General features: G+C 39.4%; 1 protein-coding gene across 4 annotated transcripts in view; it reads right to left on the bottom strand.

Annotated features, from left to right (window-relative positions):
• Positions 1 to 17,352, bottom strand: part of SLC39A9 (solute carrier family 39 member 9) — a 74,253-nt gene that overhangs the window by 21,764 nt on the left and 35,137 nt on the right. Inside the window, exons 3-4 of one of the 4 annotated variants that reach the window (XM_004087172.3) lie at positions 4,765 to 4,905; positions 4,471 to 4,668 (exon numbers count right to left, since the gene is read on the bottom strand). The exons of 1 other annotated variant lie outside the window; for it this stretch is intronic. In XM_004087172.3, the coding sequence (XP_004087220.1) occupies positions 4,471 to 4,519 (49 nt within the window). In that variant the 5' untranslated portion in view covers positions 4,520 to 4,668; positions 4,765 to 4,905. Of the gene's footprint in view, positions 1 to 4,470; positions 4,669 to 4,764; positions 5,075 to 17,352 lie in introns of those variants that run through there. 2 more of the 4 variants (XM_030812546.1, XM_003263624.3) reach the window with 2 other exon arrangements.

The following is a 17,352-nucleotide window of genomic DNA, read 5'->3' as shown; positions in this document are numbered from 1 at the left end:
TAGCTGGGATTACAGGCGTGTGCCACCATACCCAGCTAATTTTTGTATTGGATGGGGTTTCACCATGTTGGCCAGGCTGGTCTTGAACTCCTGACCTCAGGTGATCCACCCACCTTGGCCTCCCAAAGTGCTGAGATTACAGGTGTGAGCCACCGCGCCCAGCCGGATTCCCATTTTTTGAATGGTTTATGCTTTATTTCTGTTCTTAATTATGTCGGTGCTCAACTTATCCCAGATGTGGCCAGTGGGAACCCTTTTAAGAGGGTTCCTATATCCTATGACATGCTCCCATCTTCTTCCTTCTGTTTTTTTCAGTACTAGATGTTCCAAGCTCACTTGTACTTACCCTGCCCCTGTCCTGGAATCAGCCCTGAGTCTTCTCTGAAGGGCTGTGGCATGCTCATGCTAGTGGGATGTCTTTGTATCTAGGCCCTATCTCCAGACAGAGCTAGGACATATATATGTATATACAAATATATATACAAAAAGAAATACATTTAGAAATCCCGAGTCCAATACTTCCAATTCCAATACGTCCCTATAGGGGTTCTTTCTTGCCTTCCTCCACTCCATACTTGTGTGTTCCTTCTTCCACACTTAGAACCCTAACTCCACCAACATCAACATGACCCATTTACTCAATCCTGTAAAACATCTAAAGCAGCTTCAGAACGGTTTTGCCCATTCCATTACAAAACAACAACAACAACAACGAGTTCAGTATTTGTTTATGGTTTTCTCCCAACTCTACCCAAGACTAAACATATATAGTCAAATACTACATTCATAATTTACTTGAATTAGTTTTTGTTAAATCCCTTCAGTGTGATTGTATTATTCACTTGAAATACAATTCATCTGTTTCAGTTAGTGCTCCCACCCATATTGGTTTCATTCTATTTTCTGAATATGTAGAATATTAACATGTTTCCAAAAGTCAGAATTATACCAAAAAGGCATGCTCAGGGGACTATCATGTGCTCCCAAAACCCTTCTGCCCTCTCAACTCCTTCACCTCACCCCATGCAGTTAATAAATGTCTTTTGTTTTCTAGCCAGTTCTTCTTCTGTTTCTTTTTTGTAAAGGTTAAGTAGATACAGTTGACCACTGCACTGAACAATGTGGAGGTTGGAGTGTTGACCCCCTACACAGTCAAAAATCCACATATAACTTTTCACTCCCCAAAAACTTAACCACTAATAGCCTACTGTTGATCAGAAGTCTTAATGATAACAAAGTCGATTAACACGTATTTTATTTGTTATATGTATTAATACTGTATTTTTACAAAAAAGTAAGCTAGGTAAAAGAAACTGTTATTTAAAAATCATAAGAAAGGGAAAATATATTTACTATTAAGTGGAAGTGGATCATCATAAAGGTTTTCATCCTCATCATCTTCACACTGAGTAGGCTGAGGAGGACAAGGACGAAGAGGAGGGGTCGGTCTTGCTGTCTCAGGAGTGGCAGAGGTAGAAGAGGTGAAGGAGGTGGAAGGGGAGGCAGGAGAGGCAGCCACACTCAGTGTAACTTTTATTGAAAGAAAATCCAGGTATAAATGGACTCACACAGTTCAAACCCATATTGTTCAAGGGCGAACTGTATGTTTTTCTTATTACCCCTTCTTTCTTACGTAAAACATAGTATATGTTAGATGATCATTACATTTTTTGCTTTTTTTTTCCATTTAACAATACCTCCTGGAAATCTCTCCCTATCAGTTCACAGATACCTGAATCTTTATTATTTTATTTTTTCTTTTTTAGAGTGACAGGGTATCACGTTGTCACCCAGGCTGGAGTGCAGTTATGCGGATCATAGCTCACTGCAGCCTTGAACTCCAATTTCAAGTAATCATCCTACCTCAGCCTCTCGAAATGCTGGGATTAAAGGGGTGAGCCACTGCGCTCTGCCTGAATCTTTATTCTTTTCTACAGCTACGTGGTACTCCATTACATGTATATACCATAGTTCATTCAGCCAATCTCCATGACTGAACATTTAAGTATTTTCCAATGACAAATAATGCTGCACTGAATAATCTTGTGCACATGTATCTTCATATTGGAGCTGTATTTGAGTAAATCCCTAGAAGTGTGATTTTTGGTCAAAGGGTAAATATATATGTAGTTTTGTAAGATATTGCCAAATTCTTCTCCATGGGCATTGTACCATTGTGCATTGCCACCCCAATAGATGAGTGCCTATTCTATCACAGCTTTGCCAATCAGGTATATTGTTAAGCTTCTGAATTTTTGCCTGACAGGTAAGAAATGGTATCTCAGCATAGCTTTGACTTGTATTCAAGTGAAATTGAACATCTTTTCATATGTTTAAGGGCCATTTTAATATCTTATTGTGATTATCTGTTCATGTCTTTTGCCTGCTTTTCTGCAGATTTTTCTGTCGACCAAAGATTCTTAGCCTGGGGTCTATAGAGGTGAGTACAGGTAGAATTCAGGGGATGTCTGTGACTTTAACTTGAAAAAAATACGTTTTTATTTTTACTAACCTCTGAAATTTAGCATTTCCTTTATTTTTTTTGAGATGGGATCTTGTTCTCTTGCTCAGGCTGAACTGGAGTGCAGTGGTGTGATCGTGGCTCAATGTAGCCTCAACCTCCTGGGCTCAAGTGATCTTACCACCTAAGCCTCCTGAGTAGCTGTGACTACAGGCATGCCCCATCATGCCTGGGTAATTTATTTTTTTTTGTAGAGATGGGGTCTCACCATGTCTCCCAGGCTGATCTTGAACTCCTGGTCTCAAGTGATCCTTCCCCCTCAGCCTCTCAAAGTGCTGGGATTAGAGGCATAAGCCACTATGCCTGGCCACATTTCCTTTATTTTTATTATCATTATTATTTTTGAGACAGAGTCTCACTTTGTCACCCAGGCTGGAGTACAGTGGCATGATCTCAGCTCACTGCAGCCTCAACCTCCTGGGCTCAAGCGTTCCTCCCACCTCAGTCCCCCTAGTAACAGGGACTACAGGTGCGCACCACCATGCTCAGCTAATTATTGTATTTTTTGTAGAGACGGGGTTTTGCCATGGTGCCCAGGCTGGTCTTAAACTCCTGAACTCAAAAGGATCCGCCCGTCTTGGCCTCCCAAAGTGCTAGGATTACAGGTGAGTCACTGCGACTGCCCCCTCATTTCCTTTAATTATGAATGCAGACAATAAACCACAAGTAATATCAGCACTATCTTTACCGCCAGTAGAAATCAGACTAATCAGGTGATTTTACGGTTGTAGATTATCTTTAAATTATCATTTTCACTCATCAGTACTTTAAATTAAGGACTTAGAGAACTGCTGCCATACTGCATGATTACAGCTTTCCTGCCTGCAGATGCTCATGTGATGGAGCAGGGCAACTATCAAGTAGCTCTGCATCTAACAGTCACTTAGCCACCAAACAGTGATAGTCACAAGGCTCTCCCATTGGGGACCAAGATATTTATGCTGCTTTCCAATATTTCCTATCTGCAAAATTCCCTGCTGACATAACTGAAAAAAATATGTCTACACATCAATCCCTGGAGAAGTTTTATAACTCTCAAATTTATTTCTATCACCATGGGATCAAAGTTCATCACGTATCAGAATCCTTTTTTATTAATATAAATCGTATGAAAAATGTTAACCTAGCCAAAGATAAATTCATTGATCTTAAAACAAAACAGTTACTATGACTGGAGTTAAATTTGAAAAGTCTTGGAGAATTCTAGTTGTCCTAGAGAGAAGCTTATGATTCCTTAAAAAGCAAGCTACAAATGTGTTTAGGTACATTTGTAAGGAAATACCTTTGTAAATCAAGATTTTCTACACCAATAACCATCAAAACAAAAACCCAAAATCAAATAGATGTTTAACTTGACATACATGTTGCCTTGTTACAGACTACCTCATAATTTAATGTTCTTAAGCCAAGCATATTATTATGTAATAGCTAGCATACTAATGTCCTAGAAAATAAAATTCAACTCTAACTTGTTTAGGATTTAAATGTATTATCTCAATATTTAATGCACTGATAGAGACATACATTACTATATCACAAATTTGTTCTGATGTTTTAGTAACTGTATTTCAACACAGATGGTTTTCTCTTTGATCCTATGTACCATGTTTTATACATTTAAAAACAATATTCCAATAAAAGGTCCACAGTCTTTAGACTGCCTAAGGGCTCCATAGCAAAAAACTAAGTTAAGAACTTCTGCCCTAGACTCTCAACCAAATGCGACAGCTTTAAGACAAGCAAAGTAATAAATCAATATAACACTTCTTTGCACCACATGCCACAACTCACCAGCTCTCCCCACTTAGTTTAATGTTCACTAGAACCCAAGGAAGACAACAGTTTTAGCACTAAATATGGCCACTGATACAGACTGAAATATTTGATCGTTTGTAACTTTCTCAACTGCAAATGTATTGCACTGCCCAGAAAGCCTTGGAGCCACTCACCGTCAGCAGAATGCACATGGGAGTTACCAATCTGGTCCACCAGCAACATGAAAACGAAGCCCAGTACGAGGGAAACACCAATATAGGCATGCAGCTGTGTGTGGTCGTGGCTGTGCTCATGTTCATGGACAACTGATTTTTCTGCTGCTTTGTCTGATGCAATCACATTATGTGTTTCACTCGCTTGGTGGTGTTTTCCTAGAGCAGAATAAACCATAAAGAGAAAATATGTTTTTCCCCTAAAAACATTTTCATGTAGGAGTTTCCATTCTTTGTATTTCAAGCTCTACTTACTTTACTGTAAAGACATCCACTTTTTATATTGTAATCCAGCCAATCATTAATTCCTTCAACTTAAAGTTCATGATGAAAAAATTCCCAAATGTCTTCTGCCTTTGGCATGCAGGCCTTCTGACTGCCTATTATTCTCAAAACCTGGGAAGTGGAAGCAAATCACCATGCAAGAAAGCAATCATATTCCCAAAGGGACACCATCCCCAAATATTCCTCTGTCGGAGAAATTCATGCCAATCTCACCAGAAAATACACTGTTTTATTCTGATGAAAATAGGCAAGTGAAGAGCAGTAACAATGAAAATAATTGCAATCAAATTCATCTAGTTTATACCTAGGTTGAGATAAAAATGTCAAATAAGGAACAAATTGAGTAGAAAATTTTTAGCTTTATAAAATATCAGCAGACAATTGCCAGCAAGAAACCAAAAGGGCAGAGCAGTTTAAGAGGCACATCCTCCAGTCTAAATTCAGTTCTAGAAATATGGAGGTTAGGAGACTCTGAACTGCAGTAAATGATACCTGGCCAGTTGATAATCCCAGTTTACAGTAACATATTTGTCATTTAAAACATAAATGCTTCAAGGCCAAAATGCTTATCTTTGCTATATTTCATGAAAAGAGAATAACATACTAGACATTTATAATTTATAATCAGATTAAGCAGTTTAAGCCTTCTTTAAAAAATTGAGACAAGGTCTCATCTTTCACCCAGGCTGGAGTACAGCAGTGGTGCAATTATGGCTCACTGCACCCTTGACCTCCCGGGCTCAAGCAATCCTCCTACCCCAGCCTCCCAAATAACTGGGAAACTACAGGCAAGTACCACCATAACCAGCTAACTTGAAAATTTTTTTTATAGAAATGGGGCCTCCCTATGTTGCCTAGGCTGATCTTGAAATCTGGGCCTCAGGTGATCCTCCCACCTCGACCTACCAAAGTGGTGGATTACAAGTATGAGCCACCGTGTCCAGCCTAGAGATCCTGTCTCTTAAAAACAATCAAAACAGGCCAGGTGCAATGGCTCATGCCTGTAATCGTAGCACTTTGGGAGGCCAAGGCGGGCGGATCACGAGGCCAGGAGATCAAGGCCAACATGGTAAATCCCCGTCTCTACTAAAAACACAAAAATTAGCTGGGTATGGTGGCGCGTGCCTGTAATCCCAGCTACTCAGGAGGCTGAGGCAGGAGAATCGCTTGAACCAGGGAGTCGGAGGTTGCAGTGAGCCGAGATTGCGCCACTGCCTTCCAGCCTGGCAACAGAGCAAGACTCTGTCTCAAAAACACAAAACAAAACAAAACAAAACAAAACAGTTTCACAAAATAATATCCAACCTTACAATAGTTACAATGCACTCTTCTGTTTCTTTCTCTGTCTCTCTCTCTTTCTTTCTTTTTGAGACAGGGTATGGCCCTTTCACCCAGACTAGACTACAGTGGTACAATCTCAGCTCACAGTAACCTACATTTCCTGGACTGAAGTCATCCTCCTACCTCAGTCTCCCGAGAAGCTGGACTACAGATGTGAGCTACCAAGTCCTGCTAATTTTTATACTGTTTTTGTGGAGATGGAGTTTTGCCATGTTGCCCAGGCTGGTCTCAAACTCCTGAGCTCAAGTGATCCGCCCACCTTGACCTCCCAAAGTGCTGGGATTACAGGCTTGAGCCACTGTGCCTGACACTATTCTTATCTTCTTGAGACAGAGTCTCGCTCTGTACCCAGGTTGGAGTGCAGTGGCATGATATCGGCTCACTGCAACCCTGTGCCTCCAGGGTTCAAGTGGTTCTCATGCTTCAGCCTCCCGAGTAGCTGGGTTTACAGGTGCGCTACGTGGTGAGTTCTTGCAAGATCTGTTGGTTTTTAAGGGGCCCTTCCCCTCTTCACTCAGCACTTCTCCTTCCCGCGGCCTTGTGAAGAAGGTGCCTTGCTTCCCCTTCGCTTTCTGCCACGACTGTAAGTATCCTGAGGCCTCCCCAGCCATGCTGAACTGAGTCAATTAAACCTCTTTAATTGATCTTTATAAATTACCCAGGCTTCAGGGCCTTTTGTGGTTGCATATGAATTTTAGGATCGTTCTATTAAGGTTTATTTGGCTTACAGTTCTGCAAGCTGTCCAAGAAGCATGAATCTGAGGATCTCAGGAAGCTTCCAATCATTGCAGAAGGGGAAGAGAAGTCAGCATTTCACAAGACGAGAGAAGGGAGGGGTGCCATGCTTTTTTAAACAACCAGTTCTCTTGTTAAATTATAGAGGGAGAACTCACTCATTAGCAAGGGGATAGCACCAATATGTGCACGAGGGATCCACCCTCCTGACCCAAACACCTCCCACCAGGCCTCGCCTCCAACACTGGGATCAAGTTTCAACACTAGATGTGGAAAGGACAAATATCCAACCTAGCAAATGCCACTGGAATTATGATAGGGATTGTATTAAATCTGTAGATCACTTTGGGTAGTATGGATATTTTAACAATATTAATTCTTCCAATCCATGAACACAGAATACCTTACTTATATCTTCTCCAATTTCTTTAATCAATGTTTTATAGTTTTCAGCATATGGATCTTTTACCTCCTTGGTTAAATTTATGCTGAAGTATTTTATTTTATTTTCTGATGCTATTATTTTTTTAAAAATTATACTTGTAAGTTCTAGGGTACATGTGCACAATGTGCAGATTTGTTACATATGTATACATGTGCCATGTTGGTGTGCTGCTCCCCTTAACTCGTCATATCTCCTAATGCTTTCCCTTCCCCTCTGATGCTATTATAAATGAAATTTTCATAGTTTCTTTTTCAAATAGTTCATTGTTAGTGTATAAAATGCAACTGATATTTGTATGCTGATTTTGTATCCTGCAACTTCACCGCATTTGTTTATTAGTTCTAATTTTTTTTTGGTGGAATCCTTAGATATTTCTATGTATAAGATCATCTCATCTGAAAACAGAGATAACTTTACTTCTTCCTTTCCAATCTGAATGCCTTCTATCTTTTTTGTCTGCCTGACTGTTCTGGCTAGGGCCCCCTACATTTTATTTAAATGTAGAGTAAAGTGACAGAAAAAGCCAAAGATAATCATACCTCTATAAAGAATCTGATACATGGCATCCTACAGAACTGATAAAAGTGAGTGGGATAATCTATATTGAGCCATGCCTGACAATAGCAGTTTTGACAATACATCACATTTATATTTTCATCTTTGACCCAATAGTCTACCTTTCTAAACATACCAATTCTAACAGTCCAAAGAATTTTGAGATGTCTTCAAATTTTGGCTCCACAGTAAAGTGCTGCATTACCCAACAATCTTTGAAGTTCTTAAAACTTGTTTCTATAGACCGTTTTTTTCATGTGAAAGCTGATAATCATCTAATTCCAGTGATTTTAGAGCTATAATTACAGAAGAGTAAGAGGTTCCTTTTTACATTAATTAGTATTTAATAATGCTTATTAAAGCATCAGAGCACTTAGTTAACATGATATACTGAGTTCTGAAAACAACGTATTATCATAATTATAAGGTCCGCAGAAGAACGAAACCATAGGCTGTAGTAACATGTACACAAACGTCTTTCTTGAAGTATGAAGAAAAGTTGGTTTGGTCTACAATAAAGAAAGAGGGGGGTCAGGTGCGGTGGCTCATGCCTGTAATCCCAGCACTTTGGGCCGCCAAGGCAGGTGGATCACCTAAGGTCAGGTGTTCAAGACCCGCCTGGCCAACATGGTGAAACCCCGTCTCTGCTAAAAATACAAAAATTAGCTATGCCTGGTGGCAGGTGCCTGTAATCCCAGCTACTACGTAGGCTGAGGCAAGAGAATCACTTCAACCCAGGAGGCAGAGGTTGCAGTCAGCTGAGATCGTGTCACTGCACTCCAGGATGGGTGACAAGAGCAAAACTCTGTCTCAAAAAAAAAAAAGAAAAAAGAAAAAAAAAAGGGTAAGGGAAGAGGGTAAGAAAAGAGAGAGTAAAGCAGCAAAAACAAAATTACAATGATCTGTCTCAACTCATCAGTATGAAGAAAGATGTAAAAAATCTGGAGACAGCTTAGCTGAAAGGTAATATCACGGTTAAGTTACTTACAAAAATTAGCTGGGCATGATGGCAGGCACCTATAATCCCAGTTACTCGGGAGACTGAGGCAGAGAACTGCTTGAACCCGGGAGGTGGAGGGTGCAGTAAGCTGAGATCGTGCCACTGCACTCCAGCCTGGGCGACAGAGTGAGACTCCGTCTCAAAAAAACAACAAAAAAAACTTCTTTAACAGGGGTATTAACGTTTTACATTTTAAAAGGAATGTTGGAGACATCTGATGCTGGCCATGTTAGAGTAAGTGCATTTTGACGTCAATCACCCACTGATTACAACAAAAACTGGACAAAACACACCAAAAAACAACTACTTCAGGACTACAAAAAGTAAACAATAGCAAGTGAAGGGAGGGCAGCAAAAACTTCTAGAAAAACCCTGTCCTTCTGGCCAGAGGACCAGGAAAAGAGGCACTAAGAGATAGTGAAGTATAGGAAAGTCCCTCCTTTTTTTCTTTACCTCCTCTTTTTTCTTTCCTGGTCCTGCCTTTAAGGCAGCCCCAGTTGCAGAACTGCATGGTGGCAACAAAGGCAGTTAAAACCCCATCTTTCTGGCCAGAGCAAATAGAAAAAGGGATCCCAGGCCGGGTGCGGTGGCTCACACCTGTAATCCCAGCACTTTGGGAGGCCGAGGCAGGCAGATCACGAGGTCAGGAATCAAGACCATCCTGGCTAACACGGTGAAACCCCGTCTCTACTAAAAATACAAAAAATTAGCCGGGTGTGGTGGCAGGCACCTGCAGTCCCAGCTACTCGGGAGGCTGAGGCAGGAGAATGGCATGAACCCGGGAGGCAGAGCTTGCAGTGAGCCGAGATCGCACAGAGCGAGACTCCGTCTCAAAAAAAAAAAAAAGAAAAGAAAAAGGGATCCCAGTGGTCTGAAGTGTATAGGGGGAAACCTGGTTATGCTGTTCTGCCTTTTCTGCCATTACTTTCCTTTGATAGAAGCCCAAGTCACATGGAACTATGTGGTGGCAACACATGCAGTGTTGCATGCAGTCACACATGCAACACATGCAGCCAAAACTCTAGAGAAACCTTGTCTTTTTTGACAGAGGAACAGGAAAATGGGGTCTGTTTGCAAAAGAATGTGAAAGGAACACTGGAGAGGAAAGAGCTGAGGGAGGGGTTCTTTAATCCTATATATAAACGGCGCAAGTCCCAGGCTCACCCCTGAACTCAGTATACACAGGACATAGCCAAAGCAGCATTGCAAAGGCTTTGAAAACTCAGCTAAAATGAGAACCATCATCCAAAAAAAAAAAAAAAAAAAAAACAAAACAGACCTTTTAGGCTGAATCTAAATCTAAATAGGTTAACTTCCTGCTAAAACAAAAGAAATAAACATTCTTCAGAGATTCTGACAGGACTCTGATTCTCAAGTTATCATATTCAAAATGTCTAGCATACAACCAAAAATTATTTGACATACAAAGAAACAGGAAATTTTGACAAATTACCAAGGGAAAAGACAATCAACCCAACCCACAGATCACTCAGATACTGGAACATTCAAAGACTTATTTAGAGCAGCTACTCTAACTATGTTCTCTAAGCTAAAGATAACATACTTTTTGAAAAGTAATTTTTAAAAAATAGAGACAAGGTCTTGCTATGTTGCCCAGGCTGGTCTGGAACTCCTAGACTCAAGTGATCCTCCCACCTGGGCTTCCCAAAATGCTGGGATTACAGGCGTGAGCCACCGCACCTGGCCTAAAGGTAAAAATTCCTCAAATAAATGAACATCCTCAGCAGAGAAACAGACACTATAAGAAGAAACCAACTGGAAATTTTAGAACTGAAAAATATAATATCTAAAGGAGTAAATTCGCTGGATGGGATCAATAATAGACTGGAAATGGCCGGGCGCAGTGGCTCACGCCTATAATCCCAGCACTTTTGGAGGCCAAGGCAGGTGGATCACCTGAGGTCAGGAGTTCCAGACCAGCCTGGGCAACATGGTGAAATCCCGTCTTTACTAAAAATGCAAAAAATTAGCCAGGCGTGGTGGCACATCCCTGTAATCTCAGCTACTTGGGAGGCTGAGGCAGGAGAATTGCTTGAACCCGGGAGGCAGAGGTTGCAGCGAACTCAGATCGTGCCACTGCATTCCAGCCTGGTCAAAAGAGCAAGACCCTGTCTCAAAAAAAAAACAAAAAAAAAAAAAAAAAAAGAAAGAAAAAAAAAAGAAAATAGTAGACTGGAAAGGACAGAGGAAAGAATCAGGGAATCTGGCCACAATGGCAGAGGTAAGAAGTACAAATTAAGATCACGTGGCTCACAAAGCCTAAAATATTTACTATCTGATGATTTACAGAAAAAGTTTGCTAATCCCTGGTCTAAACACATCAATTAGAAGACAGAAGTTGTCAAACTAGAGTTTAAAAAAAATGATACAACTATATGCCATCTGTAAGATGTCCACTTTAAATGAATGGCACTGGCTAAAAATAAAAGGATAGAAGGGAAAGATATAACCATGGAAACACTGATCAAGAGAAAACTGAATGGTTATATTAAAATTAGATGAAGTAGACTTGAGAACAAGAAATATTACCAGGAATAAAAAGGGATATTACACAATGATTAAAAAGGTCAGTTCACCATGGCATAGCACTCCTAAACATGTAGGTACCTAACCAAAGAGCTTCAACATACATAAAGCAAAAGCTAATAGAAATGAAGAGAAACAGATAAATCCACAATCATATTTGAAGACTTCAATACTCCTGTCTAGTAATAGATAGAAGCAGAAATCAGCAAAGATATAGAAGACACAATATTATCAAACAACTTGACCTGAAATTTACAGAACAAGAGAATGTACATTATTTTCAAGTGTACATGGAACATTCCACAAGATAAACCACTAAAAAAGCATTTACAAATCTGTATGTTTTCAAATCATACTAAGTATATTCTCTTACCATAATAAAGTTAAACTAGAAATCAGTAACAGAAAGAATCGGGGGCAAAACCAAGCAACAAACCAAATTTAAAAAATCACCACTCAAAAATTTGGAAATTAAATCACACAATTCTAAGTAACGCATAGGTAAAAGAGGAAGTTGCATGATAAATTAGAAAATATTTTGAACTAAATAAAGATAAAAATATAGCACACTAAAATTCTGAGATGCAAATAAAGCAGTGCTTAGACAGAAATTTATAGTATTAAATTCTTTTTTCTTTTTTCAGAGAGGGTCTTGTTCTTTCACCCAGCCTAGAGTGCAGTGGCATAATCATGGTTCACTGCAGCCTCAACCTCCTGGTGTGTGTGTCATTGCGCCCACCCAATTTTTTTGTAGTCACTGCGCCCACCTAATTTAAAAAATTTTTTTTTGTAAATACAGGATCTTGATATGTAGCTCACGTTAATCTCAAACTCCTGGGGTCTGAAGTTATCCAGCTGCCTTAGCTTCCCAAAGTACTGGGATTACAGGCATGAGCCACCACGCCTAGCCTAAATTCTTAGAAAAGAATAGGCCAGGTGTGGTGGCTCACACCTGTAATCCCAGTACTCCGGGAGGCTGAGGAGGGTGGATCACCTGAGGTCAGGAGTTCAAGACCAGCCTGACCAATATGGTGAAACCCTGTCTCCACTAAAAATACAAAAATTAGCCGGATGCAGTGGTGGGCGCCTGTAATCCCAGCTACTTGGGAGGCTGACACAGGAGAATTGCTTGAACCCGGAAGATGGAGGTTGCAGTGTGCCAAGATCATGCTACTGCACTCCAGTCTGGGCAACACAGCAAGACTCCGTCGCAAAAAAAAAAAAAAAAAAAAAAAGAAAAGAAAATAATTACATGCCTGTAATCTCAGCACTTTGGGAGGCCGAGGTGGGAGGATTACTTGAGGCCAGGAGCTTGAGAGCAGCCTGGCCAACATGGTGAAACCCTGTCTCTACTAAAAATACAAAAATTAACTAGGCGTGGTGGCACATGCTTGTAGTTTCAGCTACTTGGGAGGCTGAGGCATTAGAATCACTTGAACCTGGGAGGTGGAGGTTGCAGTGAGCTGAGACTGTGCCACTGCACCCAGCCAGGGCGACAGAGCGAGACCCTGCCTCAAAGAAAAGAAGAAAAGAAAGAAAAGAGAAGAGAAGACAAGAGAAGAGAAGAGAAACCTCAAATCAATGAGCTTCATCTAAAGAAACTTTAAAAAGTAGGAGGAAATAAATCAATTACTTGAAAGACACAACTTCCAAAGCATACTCAAGAAGAAATAGGTAACTTGAACAGTCCTATATCTATCTATTTAAAACACTGAATTCGTAGTTAATAACCTTCCATCATAGAAAACTCCAGGCCAAGATGGCAAATTCACCAGTAAATTCTAACAAATATTTATGGAAGGAATATTACTGATTTTATATATTCTCTTCTAGGATATAAAAGAGAAGGGAACACTTCCCAAATCTAAGAGGCCAGCATTACCCTGATAAAACCATACATAGATGTTGTTAGAAAGGAAAACCACAGGCCAATATTCTTCATGAACAGAAACACAAAAACCCTTAATAAAATATTAGTAAATTGAATCCAGCAGCATATAAAAAGAATTATATATAATAACCAGGAGATGGGTATATGCAAGTCTAGTTCAACATTTGAAAATCAATCACTGCAATTCACTCCATTAACAGACTGAAAAAAGCATCTGATGAAATTCAACAACCATTCAAGATAAACACTCTCAGCACACTAGGAACAGAATGGAACTACCTTATATCATTAAAGTGGCCATACTGCCCAGAGCAATCTATAGATTCAATGTTATTCCTATCAAACTACCAACATCATTTTTTACAGAACTAAAAAAACTGTTCTAAAATTCATATGGAACCAGAAAACAGAACAAATAGCCAAAGCAATCCTAAGCAAAAAGGACAAAGCCAGAGGCAACACATAACCTGATTTCAAACTACACCTTAAGACTATAGTAACCAAAACAGTGTGGTCCTGGTAGAAAAACAGACACATATACCAATGGAACAGAACAGAGAACCCAGAAATAAAGCCATATACTGACAGCCATCTGATCTTCAACAAAGTCACCATGGAGGACTCTCTAGTAAATAAATGGTGCTGGGATAGTTGGCTAACCATATCCAGGGGAATGAAACTGGACCCCTACCTTTTACCAAATACAAAAACTAACTCAAGGTGGATTAAAGATTTAAATGTAAGACCTCAAACTATAAGAATCCTAGAAGAAAAAGCTAGGAAACCACTCTGGACATCAGCCTTGGGAAAGAATTTATGACTAAGTCTTCAAAAGCAATTGCAACAAAAACAAAAACTGACAAGTAGGACCTAATAAAACTAAACAGCTTCTGCACAGTAAACTATCAAGAGGATAAACAGACAACCTATAGAATAGGAGAAATTATTCACAAACTACGCATCTGACAAAGGTTTAGTATCCACAATCTATAAGGAACTTAAGGCCGGGCACGGTGGCTCACGCTTGTAATCCCAGCACTTTGGGAGGCCGAGGCGGGTGGATCACGAGGTCAGGATATCGAGACCATGGTGAAACCCTGTCTCTCCTAAAAATACAAAAAATTAGTCGGGCGTGATAGCGCCTGTAGTCCCAGCTACTCGGAGAGGCTGAGGCAGGAGAATGGCGTGAACCCGGGAGGCGGAGCTTGCAGTGAGCTGAGATCGCGCCACTGCACTCCAGCCTGGGTGACAGAGCGAGACTCTGTCTCCAAAAAAAAAAAAAAAAAAGGAACTTAAAAAACGGAACAAGTAAAAGACAACCACATTAAAAAATGGGCAAAAGACATAAACAGACCCTTCTCAAAAAGACATATAAGCTGCCAACAAACATGAAAAACCACTCCAAATCACTATTCAGCAGAGAAATGCAAATCAAAACCAAAATAAGATATCATCTTACACCAATCAGAATGGATATTATTAAAAAGTCAAAAAACAACATGCTGGCAAGGCTAGGGAGAAAAGGGAACACTTATACACTGTTAGTGGGAATGTAAATTAGTTCAGTCACTGTGGAAAGCAGTTTTGGAGATTTCTCGAAGAATTTAAAACAGAGCTAACATTCAACCCTGCAATCCCATTACTGCATATCTATCCAAAAGAAAACAAATCACTGTACCAAAAAGACACCATGCACTCTTATGTTCATCACAGCACTGTTCTCGATAGCAAGGACATGGAATCAACCTAGTTGCCCATCAACGGTGGACTGGATAAAGAAAATGTGGTACATATACGCCATGGAATACCATTCAGCCATATAAAGAATGAAATCATGTTCTTTGCAGCAAGGTGGATGAAGCTGGACGCTATTATCCTAAGTAAATTAATGCAGGAACAGAAAACCAAATACCACATGTTCTCACTTACAAGTGGGAATTAAACATCAGGTACTCATAGATATAAAGATGGCAATAATAGAAACTGGGGACTACTAGAAGGGGAGGAAAGGAAGACGGTAAAAGGTGAAAAACCATTGGTATGCTCAGTGCCTGGGTGATGGGATCATTTGTACCCTAAACCTCAGCATCATGAAATAGACCCAGGTAACAAACCTGTACATGTACCCCCTGAATCTAAAATAAAAGTTGAAAAAAAAAAAAAAAGAGAAACAGGGAATCCATAAAAAACCTATATCTAACCTCGTATTTAATGGTGAAAGACTTAATGAAAGTAAGGCAAGAATGCTCATTTTCATCCCTAATCAATCTCATAATGGATAGTCTAGTCAATGCAATAAGGAAGGTAAAAAAAAAAAAAGCAGATAGGAAAGGAAAAGGTTAAGCTGTCCCTATTCACAGATGACATGATTATTTATGTAGCAAATCCCAAGGAATCTACAAAAAAGTGCCTGTATGTAATGAAATTTCTTATACTAGAACTTTTTATATACTAGGATACTAGAAATTGAAAACATTATAAAAGTATTATTTACAATTACTAAAAACATGAAATATTTAGGCATAAATCAATAAACTATCTGCAGATCTGTATGCTAAAATTACAACACTGATGAAATAAATCAAAGAAGATCTAAATAAATGGAGAGATACACTGGGCTCATGGATTGGAAAATACAATATTCTTAAGATGTCTATTCTCCCCCAAATTTATAGATTAAAGTTAATCTCGGTTAGAATCCCAGCATGATTTATTCCACAGATATTTGACAAGCTGATTTTAAAATGTTTATGGAAAGGCAAAGAAGTTTATGGAAAGCCAAAACAATTTTCAAAAATAAGAACAAAGTGGGCTGGGTGGGGTGGCTCACGCCTATAACCCCAGCCAAGGTAGGAGGGTCACTTGAGGCCAGGAGTTCAAGACCAGCCTGGGCAACAGAGTGAGGCTGTCTCTATAAACAGTTTAAATAATTAGCCAGACATGGTGGCATGAACCTGTAGTCCTAGCTGCTGGAGAGGCTGAAGTGGGAGTATTGTTTGAGCACAGGAGTTCAAGGTCACGGTGAGCTATGATCATGCCACTGCACACTCCAGCCTGGGTGACAGAGTGAGACCCTGTCTCAAGAAAAAAAGAAAGAAAGAAAGAAAGAAAAATAAGAACAAAGAAGGACTCCACTACTTGATTTCAAGATCTGCTATAAAGCTACATCAAGACAACGTAGTGCTGGTAAAAGGTAAACATACAGATCAATAAAACAGAACAGAGAATCCAGAAATAGACCAACACAAATACAGTTAATTGATTTTTGACAAAAGTGCAAAGATAATTCAATAGAGAAGGGATTTTTTTTCAACAAATGGTGTTAGAACTACTGAACATCCATCCATATGCCAAAAAATGAACTTTCACCTGCATTCAAAATTGTATCAAAATAGATCATAGAATTAAATGTAGAACTGAAAATCAAAAAAGTTCTAGAAGAAAACAAAAGAGAATATCTTCGTGAATTTGGGCTCAGCAAGGGGTTTTAGATATGACATCAAATGCAAAATCTCAAAAGAAGTAACTGATAAATTGGACTTCATCAGAATTAAAAACTGCTCTCTAAAAGATACTGTTAAGAGAATGAAAAGATAAGCCATGAACTAGGAGAAAATATTTGCAGAACATGTATCTGATAAAGGACTTGTATCTAGAATATATAAAGGACTCTCAAAACTTAGTAATAAGAAAACTCAATTTTTAAAATGAACGAAATGTTTGCTATCACCACAGAAGCTATAACGATGGCAATTAAGCATATGAAAAGATGTTCAGCATCATCACAGGGAAATGCAAATTAAAACCACACTGAGATATCACCATGCTGCTATTAGAATGGCTAAAATAAAAAACTAAAACAAAACAGATAACACTAAGTGTTGACAAGGAAGGGGAGAACTGGAACTCTCATCTATTATTGATGAGAATGCAAAATATTACAGCCACTTTAGGAAGAGTTTGTCAGTTTTTTTATGAAATTAAACATATATTTGTCATGTGACCCAGCAATCCTACTTGTAAGTATTCTTTTGTCTTGCTCTG

This window comes from Nomascus leucogenys, chromosome 1a (assembly GCF_006542625.1).
Source record: "Nomascus leucogenys isolate Asia chromosome 1a, Asia_NLE_v1, whole genome shotgun sequence".
NCBI classification, from domain to species: domain Eukaryota; kingdom Metazoa; phylum Chordata; class Mammalia; order Primates; family Hylobatidae; genus Nomascus; species Nomascus leucogenys.
This window is presented reverse-complemented; position numbering and strand designations above follow the sequence as displayed.